A 25637-nucleotide genomic window follows, 5' to 3' on the forward strand; every position below is an offset into this window, starting at 1 on the left:
TATCAGGTCACATCTCACCCTCTTCTGCTCAAAGAGAAAAGGCTGAGTTCACTCAACCTGCCTTTCACAAAGCAATGCTGACTATTCCCAATCATATTATGCCTCTCCAAATGTTCATTAATCCTGCCTCAGGATCTTTTCCATCAACTTACCAACCACAGAAGTAAGACTCACTGGTCTATAATGTCCTGGGCTATCTCTCCTCCCTTTCTTGAATAAGAAAAAACATCTGCAACCCTCCAATCTTTCAGAACCTCTCTCATCCCCATTGATGATGCAAAGTTCATTGCCAGAGGCTCAGCAATCTCCTCTTTCGCCTGTGGAGTTCCCGGAGACTTATCCAACTTGATGCTTTCCAAAAGCTCCAGCACTTCCTCTTTCTTAATGTCCATATGCTCAAGCTTTTAAATCCACTGTAAGTCATCCCTACAATTGCCAAGATCCTTTTCCATAATGAATACTAAAGTATTCATCAAGTATCTCTGCTATCTCCTCCAGTTCATACACACTTTTCCACCATCACATTTGATTGATCCTATTTTCTCACGTCTTATCCTCTCGCTCTTCACATACTTGTAGAATGCCTTGGGGTTTTCCTTAATCCTGTCCGCCAAGGCCTTCTCATGGTCCCTTCTGGGTCTTCAAATTTAATTCTTAAACTCCTTCCCACTAGCCTTATAATCTTCTAGATCTCTATCATTACCTAGTTTTTTGAAGTGTTGAACTGCTGCAGCCCTTCGGATGTTGGTATTCAGTCAATGCTATTGGGGAGTGTGCTAGGATTCAAGCTTACAGATGATGCAACAGTTTGCAGGAAAACTGGCAGGAGATGGTGTTCTCTTACATCTGCTGTCCTTCAGTTTCTTAATGTTAAACTTCCAGATTTTGGAGCATTGTCATTTGGTTTGTCATTTTGGAGATATATCTCTACCAAAAATGGTGTAAGATGCTCCTTCCCTCTGCTAGCTTGCAGGTCATGCTTGGGCACAGTGTAGCACCTGCTTATCCACCCCTCGCCCCCCAAATCAGGATTATGTGAAGCCATAGGAGCAAGTGGTGGATGGTCATATGAGCAGCTGGTGGCATATCACAAGTCCTGATTATGCGACCACTGACAGTAGGGAGACAATCTCTGGAGAGTATTGATAATGGCAGGGGTCACTCATCTTGTAAAGACACTAAACTAACCAGAAGGAGGCAATGGCAAACCACTTCTGTAAAAAAACAATTACCAAGAACAATCGTGGTCAAGGACCATGATCACCCACGTCATATGACACGGCACATAATAATGATGACGATGATAGTGTAGTCCAACCAGGTTAATGGGAACATTTTGTAGACCGTACACAGCAGTAACAGTTAAGCCAGTAGAAAAGATAATTAACACCTAAGGTGCTGGAAAGGATGGCTTAGTCCTGGAGATCATTAAGCTTCAAATATTACCCAGAACTGCACTTACCCAGGCTAGAGTAGACAATACCATCATGTATAGTAGAAAAATGGTTTAGGGCTGTAAGGTGTGAGCCACTCAAAGGATACCCAGACTTGTAGCATTAATGTAGCTAAATATGGTTGTATTTCTGGTCAACTGATCCTCAGGATGATTGATAGGGAAATGGGCATTACCCAACTTTTGAGGTAATTGATACACGCTTCCTTTCGGTCTGTGCTACTTCATTTGCTGATTTGCAGCAAAAAGGAATTGAACAATATGTAATCAGTGAATATCCCCATTTCTGGTCTTAGAATAGAAGACAGGCATCTGATGAAACACTTTCAGATGGCTAAACCCAAGGAATTTCTGCAGCTAGATCACTGATCTCCAGTGACTACAAGATTTGTTTGGATGTCAACCATAGTTCATTCTGAATTGGTGTACAATTATCTGCTGATGGAAAACAGCACAGTAGATGCCAGGCAGGGTATGGATCAGGCCACTCTCTGACCAAGTAACTATGGATGCTGAAGACTCCAGTAGGATATTGCAGATCCATGGCTTGCAGTACCTAAACTTCATCTAATCCAGCTTGTTCAAGTAAAACAGAGGAAATACATGGAGATAAAGGAAATAAATAGCTTGCACTGGTGAGAGGGAACTCCCTCACATTGACTGATCAAAAGGATAATGAAATGTTGATTCTGGTAAAGGCTCCAATGTTTTTGCCCTCAAATAATATTACTAATTTAATGTCAAATCCATTGTTTTCACATTTTAAAAGACCGAACTATCAAAAAAATTATGAAACAAGTCAAAAAGCTCATACTAAACTGCTGACAATCTTCATAGGCCCAATATCTCAAATTCCATTGCCAACCTGTATTAATTTCAGCCGTAGCAAGAAATAAATTATAAGCAGCCGCCTCAGAATACTGAGATGAAGGAGGGAGTGAGGCAAAGAAAATCATATTGCTAGGTTGGCTCTCATGGCGCCTCAACTGCCACTGGAATGAATTACATTCCAATATCCAGACCAAATCCAGCAATAACCGACTCATGGGCTATGGAAAGCTTGGGGGAGTGGGGGGCGGGGGTGGAAACCACAGAAGGGGTTGAAAATTAAATGTAAATTTTGCTTAGTCCAGACTAAATTTCAAACCTGTCAAAAACTTTGCACATCACAATTTGAATGCGGGATTGGAAAAAAGGTCTGTAATCAGCACATTTCAGAAATAAGGCAACAGAAAGAGGGAACATCAAATGAGGAATAATAATAGTATAAACATCTTAAGTGAGGAAGAGCCTATTAAGAAATTTAGGATGATCCAGTAATCCAGTGACAACTATTTTATTTCTGCATATTTAATTGCTCTCTCTGCTTACTAATATGAGAGCCAAACTCACTTAGTCCTTGCTGCAAAACCCTCTTCAATGACATCTACCTCCAGCCCTCAGATCATTAAGAATTCATAATCATGGTATCCTGTATGACTTCATCTGAGCCTCTAGTCCTGCATTCACCCAAAACTATCAAAATTTCATCTCCAGAGTTGGATCAATATGTTAATTCTCCCTAACCCTCCATTAAAGTACTTCATCTTAAACTTAGCTGACCCAATCACCTCTTCAGTGAATGCTACACTCCAACTAAATCACAACTTGTCTACTGCAGTGAGACCCATCCTTCTTCACCCAACCTTCCTATTATTTCTATATTCATGGAGGTTTTTGACCCCTTAATACTTGCAATTTTTTTCCTACAACATTACGGTGAAACCTAGTTTAAGTTGGACTATTTTTATGGGATTTCCCAATGCTTTCACAGCACAGCAGTTAATGGGCTTTTGCATTTTTTGAGTCTTTGGACCACCTGAGTTTGCTCTCTGCTAGCCCAGCCCAAAAGTTCTCAATGAGTAGCCTCACCATCCCCATACAATCCATCCTACAACAGCCACTTGATTCTTCAGTCAATTCATTTTCATGGAGCTCATTCCTGTCCACGTGATCCAGAACCCTAATCCCATACCCAAACTGTCAACTCCGATTCTTCCAAACACTCCCCCCTCACCCTGTTCCTCTCCACTGACTACAGATCTCTATCGGTTCAGGGACTTTACACCAATGATTCATGTCTCACATCATCCTACACTGACCCTCCTCATACCCAGCCTCGGGTCAAGGCATAATTTTATTCCTTACAAAATCATGCATTACAGGTTAACTGCATGGCCTTCAAAGCTAACATAACTTGATTCATGTGTAGGATCTGTTACAGATGCAGTGGGCAGAGAATGAAGTTGGCAAGCATGATTTTAGTGAAAGGCATGCAGAACTATTCTTGTTGGTCTACAGCTGCTGTATATAATCTGGTGAGGATTATGTACTTCAGAAGAATTCTTCACAAACTTACCAATAAATCCTTTTTTTGCCAGCTCAATAGTAAATCTTCTTGTGATTTTTTCTAATTCGGAATCCTGCAATAGGCAGAAAATTGGTCAGTGTGGGGTAGTACAATGCAAACACTGAACAAACTAAAATGAGACTTTATAAAATTGACTTCAAGATTCAAACATAAACCATCTTTGACTCAAGATACTTGTCAAAAGACTCATTTCAAAACTACATAACTGAAAGCATGAAGAAGAAGAAGAAGAAGAAAGCCCTTGACTCCGAGTGGAGTCATTGGGACGCTGTCGTGATGGTAGTTTTTTTTTAAAGCAGGCTTACTTGTTTTTATGAGGCCAAGTTGCTAGCTTGACGCTCAACCCAGCACGGATGGAAAGTGTGCAAGGGAGCCGGCTGGATTCGAACTCAGAAGCCTTCGCTCCGAAGTCCAGCACTGATGCCACTACGTTACCAGCTGGCAAAGGCATTTTAGTATACTGCAACTGAGGTACTATATTCCCTGTGCAAGTTACCTCAACAAAAATGCGATGTTAAGAGCTATATTTATTTTTCTTGTATTCTCTGATATTGAGCATATGCAAGGCAAGAAATAGGAAGATCATACAGTATAACATATGTCCAAGGAGATGGTGCAGGAGGGAGGGATTCAGAGTTTTGGATCATTCGGCTCCCTTCCAGGGAAGGTGGGACCTGTACTGAAGGGACAGTTTGCACCTGAATTGGAGGGAGACTTGTATCCTTGAGGAAAGGTTTAATAATGCTGCACAGCCAGGGAGTGGGAGGGGGGCAATTTAAACTAAATTTGTAGGGGCATCTGTAAAAACCAGAGTGCTAGAGGAGTGGGTGTGGGGAAAGATGTTGTTAAGCCTACAAAGTTAGGAATCAATAGATTGTGTAATGGGAACAATGTACTGAGTTGTATATATTTCAATGCAAGGAGTATTGTAGGAAAGGCGGATGAGCGTAGGGCATGGTTCAGGACGTGGAATTATGACAGTGTAACCTTAGTGAGATCTGGTTGCAGGAGGGGCAGGGCTGGCAGCTCAGTCCAGGATTCCGTTGCTTTAGAAGAGATAGAGCAGGAGGGGGATGGGTGATATAACTAGTCAGGGAAATTACCATGGCAGTGCTCAGGCAGGACAAACTGGAGAGTTCGTCTACTGAGGCTATATGGGTGGAACTGAGGAATAAGGAAAGGCTGGCCATGATAATGGAATATTAGAGACCATCCAACATTCCACAGGATTTAGAGGAGCAAATTTGAACAGACATCGCAGACTATTGCAAGAAAAATAAAGTTGTGATAACAGGTGATTTTAATTTTCCACATACTGACAGGGGCTCGCATACAGCAAAAGGGTTAGATGGGATAGAGTTTGTCAAACATGTTCAGGAAAGTTTACTTAATCAGATCAAAGCAGTCTCAACTAGAAAGTGTGCAATACAGGATCTCCTATTAGGGTGTGAGACAGGGCCGGTGAAAGCAGTGTGTGTAGGGCATCACTTTGTATCTGGTGATCATAATTCCATTAGTCCAAGATAATTATGAAAAAGAATGGGTGTGGTCCTCAGGTTTAGATTCTAATTTGGTATCAGAAAGGATTTGGCAAGTGTGGATAGAGACAGGTTGTTTTCTGGCAAAGGTATACTTGATAAATGGGAGTCTTCCAAAAGTGAAATATTCAGAATAGAATTTGTATGTTCCTATCAGAAGGCTAGGATAGCAGGTTAAGGGAACCTTGGTTTGAGAGATATTGAGGCCTTGCTTAAGAAAAAGGTGTATAGCAGGTATAGGCAGGAAGGAGCAAATAAGGTACTTTAAGGAGTATAAGAAATGCAAGAGAACACACAAAGAAATAATTGTTTTGATAAACAGGAACTCATTAGGAATAGTCAACATGGCTTTGTGTGTGGCAGGTCATATCTAATCCATCTTATAAAGTTGATTAAGGCAAGGCAGTGGATATTGTCTACATGGACTTTAGCAACGCCTTTGACAAAGTCCCACATGGGAGGTCAGTCAAGAAGGTTCAGTTGCATGGCATTCAAGATGAGGTAGCAAACTAGATTAGATGTTGGCTTCGAGGGAGAAGCCAGAGAGCGGTAGTAGTTTGTGACTATTGATGTGCTGGGTCTGTTATTGTCCGTCATCTAACTCAACAATCTGAATGATAATGTGGTAAACTGGACCAGCAAATTTGAGAATGACACCAAGATTGGGGGTGTAGTAGATAACGAGAAAGACAAAATAAAGACAAAGGCACACCCACAATACATATCACACACAACAGAAAACAAAATATTACCGCAAGTTAATAGAAAACAATTCAAAATACATGTGATGTGCACAGGTAAACAGTAAAAAGCTTGCTATCCAGTGAATTCCAGGTACTAGAATCCTACTTTTCCTGACACATGCTTCTAGAGTCCTATGGACATCCTTTCAGTCTGATGCCTTAATCACTTCAAGTTTGTAGAGTGGGCCTGAGAGAGGAAGGCTATAAACAAGATCAGGGAATCTTGTTCTTGTTAGCAATGGACAGGTTACCTAAAATGCCACATACAATAAACTAATCCCTCAAATTTCAGCAAAAGCTCAATTCCCTAGCTTGATTGTGCTGTGCCCTCCATATGAAAAAAATGCAGGAAACATTAGTTTGAAACCAGCTTGAAGCTATGTGACTACAACTCCAAGAGATGTCCATTTACCTTGGAAATGCTTCTGCCTGATGAACAGAAGGTACAGGCTGGTCTTCACAAACTGATGCGTCTCTCTGTACAGTTTGTGTTAACTTGGTATCTCATGAACATTGAATGGTGCTTGTAAGCTCCAACAGCATTTGTGTTCTTCACACCCTTCAAAATGTCATTGTCTCTTTTTTTCCCCTTAAATATTGATGGAACAAAAACTGCAACCCACTGACATTTTCAGCTGAAATTTCTGATATATTAATGTTACAATACAAATTATGATACTTTATATACAGTGGATTTTTTATTCACTGGGACCAGAACATTTGGCGCAATTAAATGGCTATCCCAATTGGCTGAACTTTCATAGAAATAGTTTTTAAAAAGTATTAAAAAGAAACTACTGTTTAACTGAGCAACAAATTATGTATTTAATGAAATACTAAACAAATTAGAACACTACCAATACTACAACAGTACTATAAAACTGTGTTAGTTCCAAATAGTCATGGGAGGAATTCATCCAATGGACACTGCCACATTCTTTTGATTGTGAATGAACAAAATCAGTGCAAACACCTTGTGCAAATAATGGACTGCCTTCATACAATGCTTTGCCGATTGCATCCACCTATTCTTCATTTCCATTGTAACATTCAAGATGATTGTTGATGCCTTCAAATTCTTCGTAGTTCCTAACTTGAAGTAGCAAAATCATTTCATTTTCACTCATAGCCATTTTTGACTTCAAGACGGAATGCTTGAAAGCCCAAAGAGTAAAACAGTTCTGAATTGTCTTGCGGCTCATTTCTCACAACTATCAATGACAAAAATTACTGCTTTTTGAACACAAATAGCTCAACTCACACGATTTAAAAACTGATGCTAGAGTCCTGACAGAGGGTCTCAGCCCAAAACGTCTAATGTTCACTCTTTTCATTATATGATGCCTGGCCTGCTGAATTCCTCCAGCATTTTGTATGTGTTGCTTGGGTTTCCAACATCCGCAGATTTTCTCTTGCCTCCAGTTAGAAACTGTTTGGCAACAGTCTCCTGACCCAATTAAGTGGCATAGTGTCCAAACGAAGGGAAGGGAATCCTAACTATTTTCTCTATTAATTTTTGTTGTTTAACAATTGCTCCAAATAAGCAGCTGCCCTGATTAACTGATAGCCCAAATAATTAGAATCCACTGTACTTTCTTATATCTTTTACTAACATTCATTAGTAAAAGTTGTTTAACTTATACCCACTGAAAAGAGTTAAACTGTTATTTAAAGTCACACTCCACCTCAGTACAATATTAGATTTGACAATTTCAGCAGATCAGCACTTATTGGATCCAAATGAATCAGAATTGTGGACACAAAATCTCCTCTGCCTTGTCCTCACTCTAAATACTCCTCCATCCCCCACCAGGAAGGCTTCAAAGCTTTCCATTTTTTTTTCCCTGGATTTCAGACCTAACCAGTTCCCCTCCACCACGACGCTCATTCACCCAGCAGAACTTATCCTTATTCAAAATATTTTCTCTTTTGGCTCCTCCTACTTCCTTCAAACAAAAGGTGTAGTCATTGGCACTCACATGGGTCCCAGCTATGCCTGCCTGTTTGTTGGCTACGTGGAACAGTCTATGTTTCAAGCCTACACCAGTAACCATCTCGCACTTTTCCTATGCTACATTCACAAGCTGCTTCCTGCACCCATGCTGAACTCGTCGACTTTATCCACTTTGCCTCCAACTTCCACCCTGCCGTCAAATTCACCCGGCCCATTTCCAACACCTCCCTTACCTTTCTCGATCTCACTGTATCTCCAGAGACAGCTTATCCACCGATGTCTATTACAAACTCACGGCCTCTCACAGCTACCCGGACTACACCTCGTCCCACCCTCTTACTTGCACTATCCCCTTCTCTCAATCCTCCATCACCACTGCATCTGCTCTCAGGACTATGCCATTCCAGAATGAAGGAGATTTTCAAAGAAAGGGGCTTCTCTTCGTCCACCATCAACACTGCCCTCGACCACATCTCTCTCATTTCACACATCTGCTCTCACCTCATCTTCCCACCACCCTACGAAGGATAGGGTTCCTCTTCTCCTCAACTACCACCTCACCAGCCTCCGCATCCAGCACATAATTCTCCAGAACTTCCACCATCTCCAACGGGATCCTAACACCAAGCACACCTTTCCCACTTCCTGCTTTCTGTAGAGATCATTCCCTACACAACTCCCTTGTTGATTCGTCCCTCCCCACTGATCATCCTGAAACTTATCCTTGCAAATGGAACAAGTGCTACACCTGTGCCTACACATCCACCTTCACTAACATTCAGGGCCCTAAACAGTTCTTCCAGCTGAGGCAACACTTCACTTATGAGTCTGTTGAGGTCATTTACTGTGTCCCATGCTCCCTGCATATCAGTAAGACCTGATGTAGACTGCTTCGCCAAGCTGGTCAAGCAGGATCTCTCAGGGACAACACATTTTAATTCCACTTCCCATTCTGATTATGTCCATCCATGGCCTCCTCCACTGACATGATGAGACCACACCGAGGTTGAAGGAACAACATCTTATATTTCTGTTTGGACAGCCTCCAACTTGATGACATGAACATTGATTTCTCTAACTTCCAGTAATGCCCCCCAAAACCAGCCCCATTCACCATTTCCCTTCCCCTTTTCCCTCCCTCACCTTGGCCACCCATCACCTCCCTCTGGTGTGCCTCCTCCCCTCCTTTTTCTTTCTCCCACAGCATTTTGTCTCTTTTACCAATTTACTTCCCAGCTTTTTACTTCATCCTCCCCTTTCAGGTTTCACCTATCACCTTGTGTTTCTCTCTCCCCTCCCACCACCTTTTAAATCTACTCAGCAATTTTTCTCCAGTCCTGCAGAAGGGTTTCGGCCCAAAACCTCAACTGTATTATTTTTTGGTTAGATGCTGCCTGGCCTGCTGAGTTCCTCCTGCATTTGTGTGTGTTGCACAGAAAAAAATATTTTTATTTTGGACTGTTTTCAAACATGAATTATCTGATTTTCAACTGTCGAGGGCAGTACTTCATTATAGAAATTAAATACAAGCAAGAAAGCTAACCAGCATTACTTACTGAGTACATCTTCGGATTAATTTTCACTCCGGCTTTAGCCCCACCGAAGGGTACATCTAGAACACAGGGAAGAGAGGAAAAATTGAGAAATATGTTAAGTTTCAGGCTTAAAATTGACTATAGAATCAGGCAAAAGGACTATTTCAGTCCATCTCTTCTACCCATCGCTGTCCAACTTCAAATTACTTTTTGAAAAGCTAAATTACTAACTCAAAAACGAGACAGAGGTTATGGTCAGTGATTAAGTAGGGTTCACCTTCTAAAAATCCAAATATATAGCAAACAATATTTAAACATTTAAAATGTAAATTGAGTACATGATTACTACACAATCTTTGCACTGAATCCTGAGAATGGAATACAGGGAGAGAGAAAGGACAGGCTGTATACAGGGAGAATCTCTGCAATTTAAACTACTTTATCTTGTGGTTAGTTGGATGATGATAATGATGAATGAGGAAAATGTACAAGCTCCAATCTGTATTTTCCAACTGATAAGCTGGTAAAGGAATTTTAAGCATTTGCAAAAGATTTCTCAGAATGTACTTTTAAAAATTATTCCAGAACTGATTACTTCCCTAAACAGAAGACATTCCATTGGGAAGTTAATATATTTGTTAACACAACACTGAGGATAAACCATTCAAACATCAAAAGACAGATTCAGTGCACTGGTCACAGCACTTACCAACCACTGCACATTTGTATGTCATCAAAGAGGCCAGAGCTTTCACTTCATCCACACAGACATCTGTACTGTAACGGATACCTGTAATCAGAAAAACAAGCTAAAATTTTCTACAGTAAAAGTAGTTTTACAGTAAAAGTGCACTTTATGCAGTCCTGGGTAGGTCTGTAGTCTAGTGTAGTTTTTTTTCTGTGTTGTTTTTACGTAGTTCAGTGCAGCTTTTGTACTGTTTTATGTAGCACCATGGTCCTGAAAAACGTCGTCTCATTTTTACTGTGTACTGTACCAGCAGTTATGGTTGAAATGGCAATAAAAAGTGACTTGGCTACTGAAGAACAAAAGCAGCTGTTTTGGCTTTGAAAGGGCTTTTTCCCAGACAACCTCTTTCTCCTGTTCATTTCCTAGGCCTTCCCAATCCCATTGGCACTGAACTAACATATTTCAATTAGAATCGGTTATACAGCCCTTTGGCAATCATTAAATCCCATTTATACAAATAATGTTTGTTTACTCTCCACTCTACCATTCGAAATGCATCAGTCAATTAACACATCTTTAGCAAGCAGGAAGAAACAGGAACCCAAATGAGAAAATCCGCACGTTAGACTGTAAGATATAGCAGCAGAAGTAGGCCATTTGGCCCAATGAGTCTGCTCTACCATTTCGTCATGGCTGAGCCATTTTTCCTCTCAGACCCAATTTCCTGCCTTCTCCCTGTATCCCTGCATGTCCTGAACAATCAAGAATCTGTCAACCGCTGCTTTAAATATACATAAGGACTTGGCCTTCACAGTTGTCTGTGGCAAAGAATTCCACCGATTCACCACTCTCTGGCTAAAGAAGTTCCTCCTCACCTCTGTTCTAAATGGACGTCCCTTTATTGAGTCTATGCCATTTGGTCTTAGAGGACCTTGAGGGAAATCCAACAGGCGTTAAGTGAAACCTATTCATTGGAATTTCTGTTAACAGTGCTCTGGTATGAAAAAACGACATTTGTTTTTCTTTTCAGTCTGAGGCGGTGTCCTCTGCTCTGAGACGCCACACCTTCTCTATCAGGGCCTTTCACCATTAATAGGTTTCAATGAGGTCACCCCTCAAACTTATGAGTTCCAGCAAATACAGACCTTGAACCATCAAATGTTCTTCATATGACAATTATTTTCGTGAGCCTCTTTGAACATTCTCCAGTTCAGCACATCCTTTCTAAGGTTAGGGACCCAAAACTGCTCACAGTACTCCAAGTGAGGCCTCAACATTACATCCTTGCTTTTATATTCTAGTCCTCATCAAATGAATGCCAACATTACATTTGTCCTCCTCACCATGGACTCAACCTACAAATGAATCTTTAGGGAATCCTGCAAAATGATTCTTAAGTTCCCTTGCACCTCAGTTTTTTGTACTTAGTCTCCATTTAGAAAAATGTCACCTTTTCATTTCTTCTACCAAAGTGCATAACCATACACTTAGCAACTCTACATTCCATCTGCTACTTGTTTGTCCATTCTCATAATCTAATTCCTTCTGTAGCCACTCTACAGCCTCAAAACTACCTGCCTCTTCATCTATATTTGTATTGTCTGCAAACTTTGCAACCAAGTTATCAATTCCATCATCCAAATCATTGACATATAAAGTATAAAGAATCAGTTCCAACACAGACCCCTGGTGAAACACCACTAGTCACTGGCAGCCAGCCAGAAAAGGCTTCCTTTATTCCTACTCTTTGCCTCCTGCCAATCAGCCACTGTTTAATCCATGCTAGAATTTTTTTATGTAATAACACAGGCTCATAGCTTATTAAGCAGCCTCATGTGTGACACCTTGTCAAAGGCCTTCTCAAAATCTAAGTACACAACATCAACTGATTCTCTATTGTCTATCCTGCTTGTTATTTCTTCAAAGAATTCCAGATTTGTCAGGCAAGATTTTCTCTCAGGGAAACCATGCTGACAATGGCCTACTTTATCAGGTGTCTCCAGGTACCCCGAGACCTCATCCTTAATAATCGACTCCAACATCTTCCCAACCACTGGGGTCAGACTAACTAGCCTATAGTATCCTTTCTTCTGCCTCTCTCTCTCTCTTCTTGAAGAGCAAAGTGACGTTTGCAATTTTCCAGTCTTCAGGAACCATACCCGAATCTAGTTATTCTTGAAAGATCATTACTAATGCTGCCACAATCTCTTCAGCTACCTCTTTCAGAACCCTGGGGTGTACACCATGTAGTCCAGATAACTAATCTACCTTCAGACCTTCCAGTTTCCTAACAGCCTTCTCTCTAATTATGCTAACTTCACACACTTTATGACCTCTGACACCTGGAACTTCCACCATATTGCCAGTCTCTTCCACAGTGAAGACTAATGTAAAATACTTTAGTTCATCCACCATTTTATTGTCCCCCATTGCTACCTCTCCAGCAGAGTTTTCCAGTGGTTCAATATCCACTCTTGCCCCTCTTTTACACTATGTATCTGAGGAAACTTTTGGAATCCTCTTTAATATTACTGGCTAGCTTACTTTTGTATTCTATGAGGGTCACTGAAGCAGCTAAAATATATTTTAGAAATAAAAACAGAAAACTCTGGAAAAAAATCTACAGACTTGGCAGCACCTGTACAAGGTTAAAGAACCTTTACAGGTGGCCCCCATTTTTCGAACATTCGCTTTACAGCACCTCGCTGTTACGAAAGACCTACATTAGTTACCTGCTTTCGCTAACAGAAGGTGTTTTCACTGTTACGAGAAAAGGCAGTGTGCACCCCGAGCAGCCAAGCTCCCCCACCACCCCCCGGAACTGCAATCTAGCCGCCATTTCTTAAACACATTCCTGTAAGCATCTGTGCTTTATGTCAATTTATTTTGTGCATCCGTTAGAACTAATCTTGCTAAGGTATCGGAAAAGCCTAACAGAGCTTGTAAGGGTGCTACACTTAGCGTAAAACTAGACATAATTAAGTGTTTTGATCATGGTGAACAAAGTAAGGACATTGTCATTGACTTGCCTGCGTCCACCATTTGCACTACTTATACGCAGATAGAAAGAATCTTGAAAACTGCCTATGTTACTGTTAGCACTGCTCGTAGCAAAGTGGTCTCTCTTAGTCGGCATCCAATAATGGATAAAATGGAAAGTCTATTGCTTGAGTGAATTGATGGGTGTACAAAGCATGGTGTTCCATTAAGTTAACTTATACTTAAGGAGAAATCAGTCAGTCTTTATAAGCTGAAACAGAAAGCACTGGACGATGGTGATGGAAGTGTTGCGAAAGTGGAATTTTTTTTGTAATTTTTTTTATTGAAGTTCATCATCAAACATTTCCATAAGATGTATTTCAGACATCGTACATATATATCATATATGTCACAAATCTCCACATAGTATTTATCTGAAGTATACACTTACAGAAAAGAGTGGAGAGAAAAAACAAGCAAAAGGAAAAAATTATGTACAAGTAGGGAGTGATTTTTTTTTTACAACATATTCATTGATTTGTGAGAATAAAATCAGGCCTCTGAGGCATTATGTAGTTAAACCATTTTTCCCAGTATGAATCAAATTGTTCCAGCTTATGACTAACAGATGCTGTTATCTCCTCCATTTTGTAAATGTCCATTGTAATTTCCATCCATGTATTTAAAGTTGGGCTCTCCTGTGATAACCATTTCCTATTAAGAGTCTTTTTACCAGCCACCAACGGTATATTCATTAAATATTTACCTCTTCTCAACCATTCTTGAGGTATATCTCCAAAATATATGGTCTTACTCTCTAAGGGTATTTCACATTTACAGATGTCTTGTAGGGCATTGTGTATCCCCCTCCAATAATCTTTGATAACAGGGCAGTCCCAAAAAATATGATAATGATATGCATTTTGATTTCCACAAATTCTTCAGCAAACAGGGAGGTTACTATCATAATGGGATTTCTGAGAGGGTGTAATAAAATATCTTATCAAGTTTTTCCATCCAAACTCCCTCCATTTCTGTGAACCGAAGCACTTTGATTGGTACCTCCATATTAATGTTCATTCTTCCTCAGATATAATTATCCTTCCTTCCTTCTCCCATTTTGTTTTAATGTATGAAGTCGAATGTGTTTTAAGATTTGACAACCCCCTTATACATGCTTGAAATGATTCTACTACCATTATCTGAATTACCATTATCCAAGGTGGTTATCTCTGGTTTGCTTCCAGTTCCTTGTGCTGGAGAGGGCAGGAACAGGGAGATAATGGATCTGAGTGTGTGGCTGAGGAACTGGTACAGGAAGCAAGGATTTACATTCTTGGACCACCAGGATCTGTTTTGGGGTAGGGATGAATTGTACAAAAGGGATGGGTTGCACCTTAATAGGCGGGGGACCAGCATTCTGGCAGACAGGTTTGCCACTGCAACACAGATGTGTTTAAACTAAGTAGTGGGGGGGGGGGGGGGGGGGGAGGGGATGAACTGGAAATATAAGGATGGAGTTAAAGGGAAAGTGAAAATAAGAAAAGTTAAAAAGGACAACAGGATGAATGGAGTAGAAAGCTCAAGAAGAGATCATACAGTATGGCCAAGTGAAATAGGAATTGATATGAAAGGAGAGGGGAGTAACGAATTAAAAGTATTATATATGAATGCACGACGTATAAGGAATAAAGTAGATGAGCTTGAGGCTCATTTGGAAATTGGCAAGTACGATGTTGTGGGAATAACAGAGATATGGCTTCAAGTGGACAGGGCCTGGGAAATGAATATTCAAAGTTATACATCTCATCGAAAGGACAGACTAACTGGCAGAGGGGGTGGGGTGGCTCTGTTGGTGAGGAATGAAGAGTCAGTATGGATAGAACTGAGAAATTCTAAGGGTAGAAAGACCCTAATGGGAGTTATCTACAGGCCCCCAAACAGCAGTCTGGATGTATGGTGTAAGTTGAATGAAGAGTTAAAATTGGAATGTCGCAAAGGTAATGATACAGTTGTCATGGGGGATTTCAATATGCAGGCAGACTGGGAAAATCAGAATGGTACTGGACCCCAAGAAAGGGAGTTTGTGGAGTGCCTCCGAGATGGATTCTTAGAACAGCTTGTTCTGGAGCCTACCAGGGAGAAGGCAATTCTAGCTTTAGTGTTGTGCAATGAACCGGATTTGATCAGGGACCTCGAGGTAAAGGAACCATTAGGAGGTAGTGACCATAATATATGTTTTAACCGACAATTTGAGAAGGAGAAGGGAAAATCAGATGTGTCAGTATTACAGTTGAACAAAGGGAACTATGGAGTTATGAGGGAGGAGCTAGCCAAAGTTCAATGGAACAATACCCTAGTAGGGAAGGCAGTGGAACAACAATGGCAGGTATTTCTAGGAATAATGCAGAAGGTGCAGGATTGGTTCATTCCAAAGAGGAAGAAAGATCCTAAGGGGAGTAAGGGGCGGCCGTGGCTGACGTGGGAAGTAAAGGGCAGTATAAAAATAAAAGAGAAGTATAACATAGCAAAGATGAGCAGGAAACCAGAGGACTGGGAAGCTTTTAAAGAGCAATAGAAGATAACAAAAAAGGCAATACGCCAAGAAAAAATGAGGTACAAAGGTAAACTAGCCAAGAATATAAAGGAGGATAGTAAAAGCTTCTTTAGGTATGTGAATAGCAAAAAAATAGTTAAGACCAAAATTGGGCCATTGAAGACAGAAACGGGTGAACTTATGGGGAACAAGGAAATGGCAGACGAGTTGAACAGGTACTTTGGATCTCTCTTCACTAGGGAAGACACAAACAATCTCCCATATGTAACAGTGGCCAAAGGAACTAGGGTAAAGGATGAACTGAAGGAAATTTACATTAGGCAAGAAACGGTGTTGGATAGACTGTTGAGTCTGAAGGTTGTTAAGTCCCCGGGACCTGATGGTCTGCATCCCAGGGTACTTAAAGAGGTGGCTCTAGAAATCGTGGATGCATTGGTAATCATTTTGCAATGTTCTATAGATTCAGGAACAGTTCCTGCTGATTGGAGGGTGGCTAATGTTGTCCCACTTTTCAAGAAAGGAGGGAGAGTGAAAACAGGAAATTATATAGACCGGTTAGCCTGATGTCAGTGGTGGGTAAGATGCTGGAGTCAATCATAAAAGATGAAATCATGACATATTTGGATAGCAGTAGAAGGATCAGTCTGAGTCAGCATGGATTTATGAAGGGAAAATCATGCTTAACTAATCTTCTGGAGTTTTTTGAGGATGTAATTATGAAAATGGACAAGGGAGAGCCAGTGGATGTAGTGTACCTGGAATTGCAGAAAGCTTTTGATAAAGTCCCACATAGGAGATTAGTGGGCAAAATTAGGGCACATGGTATTGGGGGCAGAGTACTGACATGGATTTAAAATTGGCTGGCTGACAGGAAACAAAGAGTAGCGATTAATGGGTCCCTTTTGGAATGGCAGGCTGTGACCTGTGGGGTACTGCAAGGTTCGGTGCTGGGACCGCAGCTGTTTACAATATACATTAATGATTTAGATGAAGGGATTAAAAGTAACATTAGCAAATTTGCCGATGAAACAAAGCTGGGTGGCTGTGTGAAATGCCAGGAGGATGTTATGAGAATGCAGGGTGACTTGGACAGGTTGGGTGAGTGAGCAAATGTATGGCAGATGCAGTTTAATGTGGATAAATGTGAGGTTATTCACTTCGGTGGCAAGAACAGGAAGGCAGATTACTATCTAAGTGGAGTCAAGTTAGGAAAAGGGGAAGTACAACGAGATCTAGGTATTCTTGTACGTCAGTCAATGAAAGCTAGCATGCAGGTATAGCAGGCAGTGAAGAAAGCTAATGGCATGTTGACCTTTATAACAAGAGGAATTGAGTATAGGAGTAAAGAGGTCCTTCTACAGCTGTACAGAGCCCTGGTGAGACACCACCTGGAGTATTGTGTGCAGTTTTGGTCTCCAAATTTGAGGAAGGACATTCTTGCTATTGAGGGAGTGCAGCATAGGTTCACAAGGTTAATTCCCGGAATGGCGGGACTGTCATATGTTTAAAGATTGGAGCGACTGGGCTTGTATACACTGGAATTTAGAAGGATGAGAGGGGATCTGATTGAAACATAGAAGATTATTAAGGGATTGGACACGCTGGAGGCAGGAAGCATGTTCTCGCTGATGGGCGAGTCCAGAACTAGAGGCCACAGTTTAAGAATAAGGGGTAGGCCATTTAGAACAGAGATGCAGAAAAACTTTTTCACCCAGAGAGTGGTGGATATGTGGAATGCTCTGCCCCAGAAGGCAGTGGAGGCCAAGTCTCTGGATACATTCAAGAGAGAGTTAGATAGAGCTCTTATAGATAGCGGGGTCAAGGGATATGGGGAGAGGGCAGGAACGGGGTACTGATTGTGTATGATCAGCCATGATCTCAGAGAATGGCGGTGCTGGCTAGAAGGGCTGAATGACCTACTCCTGCACCTACTGTCTGTTGTCTATTGGAGAACTTGGCTACGTAATATTTTTTCCATTGATTTGAATATTAAAGCACTGGAATTAGAAAGTGAATCTTTGTTTTTTATAGCACTTATAACAAATTGAGCTTCTCGCAAAACATTACAAAATTGTTGAAAAACAAGATGGAAGTGGGTTTGTATTATTTTACACTCAGAAAAAAGTACAGGTTGATTACCTCATCCAAAAAACGTCCAAAATCGTCCAAAATCCGAATTTTTGTTTATCACTGACATGACATCACAAATGGAATGTTCCACACTGATTGTGTATGATCAGCCATGATCACAGTGAATGGCAGTGCTGGCTAGACAGGCCAAATGTCCTACTCCTGCACCTACTGTCTATTGTCTATATGCTTTTCAAAATAGCTCTATCAAGCATGTATTTGCCTTGGTTACATTTTAAGCATCTTATTAACATATTGTTGCATTTGTAAATACCAATAAAAATCTTGTTTTTCTAAAAAGTGTTTCTCGTTAAGCATTTCAAAACTGAATAGTGTTCCTTCTTTCATTATGTTGTAAAGAACTGTCATTCTTTTAGCTGTCCTGTCCTTAAATCTAGCATCCAATTTATTTGGTGTAAAATCCAAGTCATATGCACACCATTTAAGTATTGCAATATCTCCCTCTAGATTATATTCTTTTATAGTAGTTTTCCATATTTTAAGAGTCAATTTCACCCATGGGTTATCAATAGTATTTATGTACCTTTGTAGGTTGTTATCAGCCAAAATTGCTTGTATGGGGATGGGAAGTACCCGCTTCTCAATGTTTTTCAATTGAGCATCATATGATGGGTTGTACCAACATATCACAGCTCTCAACTGTGCTGCAAAATAATAAACTCTGAGAGAAGGCAAGCCCCATCCCCCCTTTTCCTTTGCTAATTGCTAAGTTTTGAGACAAACTCTAGGCCTTTAAAATTGCCAAATATACCTTGATAACACCTTGTTCCATTCATTGAATTGATTTTGATTAATCTCTATTGGTAGGGTCTGAAAGAGATATAACAGTCTGGGCAGTATATTCATTTTAATAGATTCAATCCTTGAACTGAGACTGAAAAAAGTAATCAGGTTCCATCTTGCCATATCTTCCTTATTTTTTTATATAAAGGCTGATAATTACATTCTGATAATTTTGCCAAATCTTTTGGCATAATGATGCCCAAATATTTGAAAGACTGTGTGCCATGCCCAGGGATATCTACTTTCAATTTCTTTTGGTGGGCTATAGTTATATGAAAGTAATTGGGTTTTATCTATGTTGATCTTGTATCCTGATAATTGACCATATTGTTCAAAGGATTGCATCAATTTAGGTAAAGAGTATGTTGGTTGCCCTAGATAGATCAAAATGTCATCTGCATTTAAGCCAATTTATGCTCTGTCCCTTTAATAGTAACTCCCCTGATATCTTCATTTTGTCTGGTGTATTGAGCTAATGGTTCCAGATATAATGCAAAGTGTAGCGGTGACCATGCACAACCCTGTCTCTTGCCCCTTTCTAGGGTATGACTATTTGATAAATATCCATTGATTTTAATCCCAGCAGTAGGGTTGTCATATAGTGTCTGTATAATTTTAATAATTGTGTCTTGGAAACCAAATCTATGTAAAACTCTTTAAAGAGAATTCCAATTAACCAAATCAAATGCCCTTTCAGCGTCCACGCTTATCACTATTGCTTCGATTTTATTTTTTTTGTATATGATCCATAATGTGAAGAGTCCTTCGTATATTGTCTTGTGTTTGGTGTTGTCATATAAAACCTGTCTGATCGTTACTTATCAGTATGGGTAGAAACTCCTCTAATCATTTGGCCATGATGGAGGTAAATAATCTATAATCTACATTGAGAATGGATATTGGTCTAAATGACCCGCATTCCATTTTATCCTTGCCTTCTTTCAGTATAGCTGAGATTATCACATCCTTCCAACTGGGTGGCATTTGTGCCTTTTTTAGAGCCCAGTTCAGTGTGGGGAGTAAAACAGGAATTAACTCATTTTAAAATTCTTTGTACCACTCTGCAGTATACCCATCCTGGTGAATTGCTTAATTTAAGCCTAATAATTGCAGCTTTTAATTCAACTTCAGTAATGTCAGCAGTAATCGTTCTATTTTGTTCTTCGCTTTAAGTGGGTAACTCTAGAGAATTCAAGAAGGTGTCAAGTTGGGTTATGCTTCCCCCTCGAACTTTGGAATACAGAGTTTTGTAAAACACTTCAAAAGCTTCTTGAATTTCACTTAGCTTATCTTTTTTTTTTAACATTTTCGTTCTTGGGTCCCTAATTCTATGAATTGTATTTTCTGCTATTTTTTTTTCAGTTTCCACGCCAGTATTTTCATAGACTTTGATCCACTTTCATAATGTCTCTGTTTCAGAACATTAAATTTTTCCTGATTTCTTGCATAGCCAAACTATTAATTTCATTCCTAATTTTTTAAAATTTCCCCTAATGTATCCTCTGCCAAATTCGATTTGTGTTTTTTTTCTCTAGTTATTTCAGCCTATTTTGTAATTCCTTATTTTTTCTTATATGAAGTTATCGCTATAATTTTCCCTCTTAAGATAGCCTTCAGGGTATCCCATAAAACGGGGGGTGAAAACTCTCTAACATCATTAAATTCTAAGTAGAGACCAATTTTCTTTTTTAATTTGTTCTTTAAAGTATGGATCATTGAGTAGACTTGAATTTAATTTCCAAATAGTATTCTTTGGTTGTAGGTCAAAATTAACAGGTGCATGATCACTTACAACTATTGTCCCAATTCCACAGGTGTTTATTTTGTCTCTGTCTTTTCCAAATGTTATGAAATAGTCTATTCTTGTATATACCGAATAGGGAGCAGAATAATGAGTGTAATCCGTTCTGTCAGGGAAAAGGTCCCTCCATATATCAATTAAACCAACATCCTCAAAAAGTGTATTAACTTTTTTATGCAAGTATTTTGTTTCATAGGTTTTTTATTGAAAGAGTCTAAGTTTGGTTGTAATTGTAAATTTAAGTCTCCCCCACATATCAGGAGACCTTCTGTTTCCTTTACCATAATATCAGTAATTTTCTGAAAGAAACCAATATCACTTCCCAGGGGTGCATATATATTCAATAGAGTAACTGAACTGCCATCTATATTCCCTCTTACTAGAATATATCTGCCCTCTTTATCTCCCATTTCGAATACTTTTTCAAAATTTAGCTTACTTGAGATAAGAATAGCAACTCCTCCCTTATGTCCTGATTTATATGAGGAGAAAAACAAATTAGTGAAGTCTATTCTCTTTAGTTTTCTATGCTCATTATCACTTAAATGAGTTTCTTGTAAATATACTACATGGGCTTGTTCTTTTTTCATTTTGGATAAAATTCTATTACGTTTGTTTGGATTTAATAGCACATTGACATTAAAAGAAATGAATTTTACTTTGTCCTTAGCCATCTGTATTTATCTGTCAATGTATCATTGAAATTAGCAGAATAAAACTTAATTGATCTACTCCCTGAACAAATAAGAACCAAGGAACGCAAATAATAACAAAAATGGCAACGAACGTGTGATTCCCAAGGCTGAGGTCTCTGGTAGATAACCCTGGGTTGAGCTAGAGGAAATGTCTAGCTGTGAGGGATAACCCCTCCTATTTGTGAGTTGAGGCCGCCATTGCAGTATTCATGAAAGTCAGTGAACAAATCCATTACACAGAAAAGACTTCCCTGTGTATACACCTATATACACACACACACTCACTCACTCTCATTTTGGTGGGGAAAAAGGAGTAAATGAGCGAATAAAGAATAACAAGTAATATAAAATCCACATTGTAATAAGCATTTCTCGGGATAGGTATATCACTTTGTAGTTTTGCTTCTCAATATTTTTAAAGTTAGCCAAACCTTATGGCTCTTCGGGAGGGGATGAGGGCTGTCTTTGGAAAACTCCCAGTCTCTTCCTGATATACTTCTCTCGGCCTCCTCCCGTCTCCTGCCTTCTCGATTCCCGCACTATTTCCCAAGTGGAGTGGGATAATTTCTCTGCCAGGCTTTCCCTCAGTTTGATCACACTGACAGGCAACCCTCTGGCCTTCATGTCTGTAGTCGCCACTTGCACTGTCTGATACAGTTGGATCCCATCTTGATAAAACATTCGAAGTTTAGCAGGGTACGGAGTTTGAAATCTAATCCTTTCTTGTTTTTGTATTCTTTATGTTTCTGCAGGACCGCGGGGTGGGGGGGGGGTAATCTTGGTCGAAATATATTAATTTATCATCTAAAAACACCCTCTTCTTACCCCAGGCCTTTCGTAGAATCTCTGCCTTGGTACTGTATCGCAGGAATTTAATTATTATTCAGCATGGTTTATCTGCTCTATCTCGGGTAGGCTTCAAGACGATCGCGTGATGCGCTCTCCATTTCCAGCTCCATAGTCAAGGGAAGCTTCAGCGCGTTCCGCAGCAACTTTCCGACAAACTCCGTCATAGTCAAGCCCTCCGCTCCTTCGGAAACATTGTATATTCTTATATTTTTCCGCCGTGATCTTCCCTCCAGGTCAAGCAGTTTACCTTCTTGTTGATTTAATATTTTTATCGTCTTACTTAGTATCCGTTCCACGTTTTGAACACGATCTTCCACCTTCTCAATTCAAGTCTCTGCCACCGCTATTTTTTGATTGACGTTGGCGAGCTCTGACTTAATATCATGTAGCTGCTGTTTTATATCTTTCTGAAACTCCCTTACCGCTTTCAAAATTTTGATCATATTTGCCACTTTGCCTGAACGAAATCCAGCGTCCAACTGGCTAGCATGCGGTCAGGTAGGAGAGCCGCTCCTCTCGGCAGCAGGCTCCGCAGTGTCACTTTTTTAATTTCCATTCTTTTTCCCCATTCTTGCCCCTTTTTATCAGTTCAAATACTTTCGAAAAATACTATATTTGATGGGTTAACGGGGCTTAATATGCATTTTTCCGGAGGAGCTAGTGACTTAAGTTGCCATTCTCAACGATGACGTCACCGGAACCGACCGCGAAAAGTGAATTTAAAGGTAGTCATGGATGGTTTGATCGGTTTCTGAGGAGAGGGAAGCTTCATAGTTTAACGTTTACTGGAGAGAGTGCTTGGGCTGATACTGAAGCTGCTGAAAAGTTCCCAGCAGAACTGAAGAAAATAATTACAGAAGGTGGTTATTCGTATAAGCAAGTGTTTAACTGTGATGACACTGCAATTTATTGGAAAAAATTATTGAGCAAAGACATTTATTTCGATAGAAGAAACTGACAGATGAAGAACTGATGCAATTGCAAGAGCAAAGGATAACAATTGAAACTGTACGCAGTAGCAAACGGCCCGAAAGTAAAGTCGTCCAGGAACTGAACATGAAGTAACTGTGTGAGATTTTCGCTGCTATTGACAATGATTGCAGAGAAGTATGACTTTAATTTTGAAAGGGTACGTAGGTTTAGGGCATATTTGCAGGATGATTTGAGTGCTTACAAAGAACTGTATGAAAGAAAAATGCACGAGGCTAAGCAGTTAAGTATACTGTAATTTATCAAGCCTTCCACATCAGACAACAAACCTCGACCTTCGACATCGAGGCAGGAAGACATAGAAGACATTAGTGACCTGCCTGCCCTGATGGAAACAGACGACGATGAGATAACACCCCGGTCTCCTGTACCTCCCACCACCCCAAGCTCCAACGACTCAGCCTAACACACCATCATCAGTTTGTTCACTGTCTTCCCAATTCCAGTAAGTGAAACTACACTGTACATACATTATTTCTACTTTATATAGGCTGTGTATTTTTGTGTTATTTGGTATGATTTGGCAGCACCATAGCTTAAAGGTTACTGGAGAGACTGCTTCCGCTACACTAGTAGCGCCACATAGTGAGATTTTCGCTACGCTAGACAGTGCTGTAATGATTGCAGAGAAGTATTTCTACTTTATATAGGCTGTGTATTTATCATATCATTCCTGCTTTTACTGTATGTAATTTATTACATATTTTAGGTTTTATGTTTTATTTGGCATGATTTTGTAGGTTTTTTGGGGTCTGGGAACACTCATAAATTTTCCTCATATTAATAAATGGTAACTGCTTATGCACTTTACAACATTCCGGCTAACGAACCATTTCATAGAAATGCTCTACCTTTGGCTAGCGGGGGAAACCTGTAACATGGTTGAGAAAGAGAAAGTGCATTAGATTCAATAGCAGAGAAGGTGGAGGATGGCAATGGGTGAAACAAAGGGAATGTCTATAATCGAATGGAGTGACGTAGACACTGAATGGGGAGTTAAACTCTTTTCAATGTAATAGTTGTTAGTGTTGTTAACTCCGGATGGTGCTGTATGGTCTGTCCTCACAGGGAAGCGAATACATACAATTGGAAGAAAGGAACAGCGAGCACAGCCAGTTCTGAGCAAGTGATTATCTGAAGTTGGAGAATCCACTACCAAGTCCTGCAGACAGCAGTATCTGCAGGGAAATGGGGTTACATAAAGCTTACGCTGGCAGGTAACCAGAAGCTCAGGGTCACTCTGAAAGTGCTCCACAAACTGATCATCCCATCTGTGCCCAAGGTAGAGGAGACCACCTTTTGAATATAGAATGTAATACATTAGATTGGAAGTGCAGGTGAATTATTGCCTTACTTGGAAAGACTGGATAGTGAGAAGGGAAGTGATGAAAGCACCGGCAACTCATTTCCTGCAGTTACATAGTAAAGTGAAATACAACAGCAAATGAGTGGGGACAAAAGAGCAGACCAGAGAGCCACAGAAAAAGCAACCTCTTTGAGATGTTGAAAGGAGGAAGGGAGGTGCTTGCTTGGTGACGAAACTTTGTAGTTGACAGTACTATCCACTCTATTATAGACATTACCTATATTTCAACTCATTGCCCTCCCCAACCTTTTCTACTGCTTCACCAAGCTCATTTTCTCTTTTCAGGTTCAGATCTGAAACAAACATTTTCTTTCCAGCTATTCTGCCTTACTTGCAGACTTTTTAGATTTCAGATTCCCAACTCCGAAGATTGTTTTGTTTTCATTTACTAGAAGATGTTTCAGCCTAGAACACTGCACCTGAGAAATTGCTGGCATGATATCTTGGGGCTGAGAAGACTGACCTCTAATGATCACAACCACCTTTCTTGAAGCCTTCAACTAGAGAGCAACTTCAATATCACTGACAATTATTAACAAGATTATATTGATACTGCACTCCATCAGATGCTACTTTGATGCTTAAAAAGTTAAACCTATTTTGCACCTATGACATTAATCTTATTGGTTCATATTTGGACAAGACAAAAATGGAGTCAAGCCTAGTCACCAGGACAAAAAACAGAACAAACATCAGAAAAGCACATACATAATGTGGTCAAATTTTCTCCGTCTGTTAATAACTGCAAATAAACTGATTAGGCAATCATTAGCGAGATTGGATTTGTTCTGCTTTCTGTGGACAGGATATAACCATGCATTTCTGCAAATCATCAAGTAGATGGCAGTGTTGTTAACTACACAGGAATACTTGGTTAGTTGTGGAGTAAATTTTCAGTATTTCAGGTGAGATGTCATCCAATCCCTTTGAGACTGTTGCACCCTTGGGTATTTCTTGATATCACAGTGTAATTGGCAAAAGACCCTTTCCTATCAATAGTGGGAGCCCCAAGAAAATTGATAATCTATTTGTCTGAAGATGGTTGCACATGTCACTATTTACATGCTGCACCCCAGTATTATTGAAGATGGGGAATACAGAACTACCTCCACCACTAGCTATCAAATTGCTGATTACACTGCATA

The 25637-nt window shown here is 40.0% G+C and overlaps 1 protein-coding gene across 1 annotated transcript in view; it reads right to left on the reverse strand.

Annotated features, from left to right (window-relative positions):
• Nucleotides 1-25637, reverse strand: part of glud1a (glutamate dehydrogenase 1a) — a 112428-nt gene that overhangs the window by 37602 nt on the left and 49189 nt on the right. The window contains exons 2-4 of the mRNA XM_059946324.1: nt 10343-10423; nt 9655-9710; nt 3852-3915 (exon numbers count right to left, since the gene is read on the reverse strand). Of these exons, the coding sequence (XP_059802307.1) occupies nt 3852-3915; nt 9655-9710; nt 10343-10423 (201 nt within the window). The remainder of the gene's footprint in view (nt 1-3851; nt 3916-9654; nt 9711-10342; nt 10424-25637) is intronic.

Source organism: Hypanus sabinus, chromosome 21, assembly GCF_030144855.1.
Source record: "Hypanus sabinus isolate sHypSab1 chromosome 21, sHypSab1.hap1, whole genome shotgun sequence".
Lineage (NCBI taxonomy): Eukaryota > Metazoa > Chordata > Chondrichthyes > Myliobatiformes > Dasyatidae > Hypanus > Hypanus sabinus.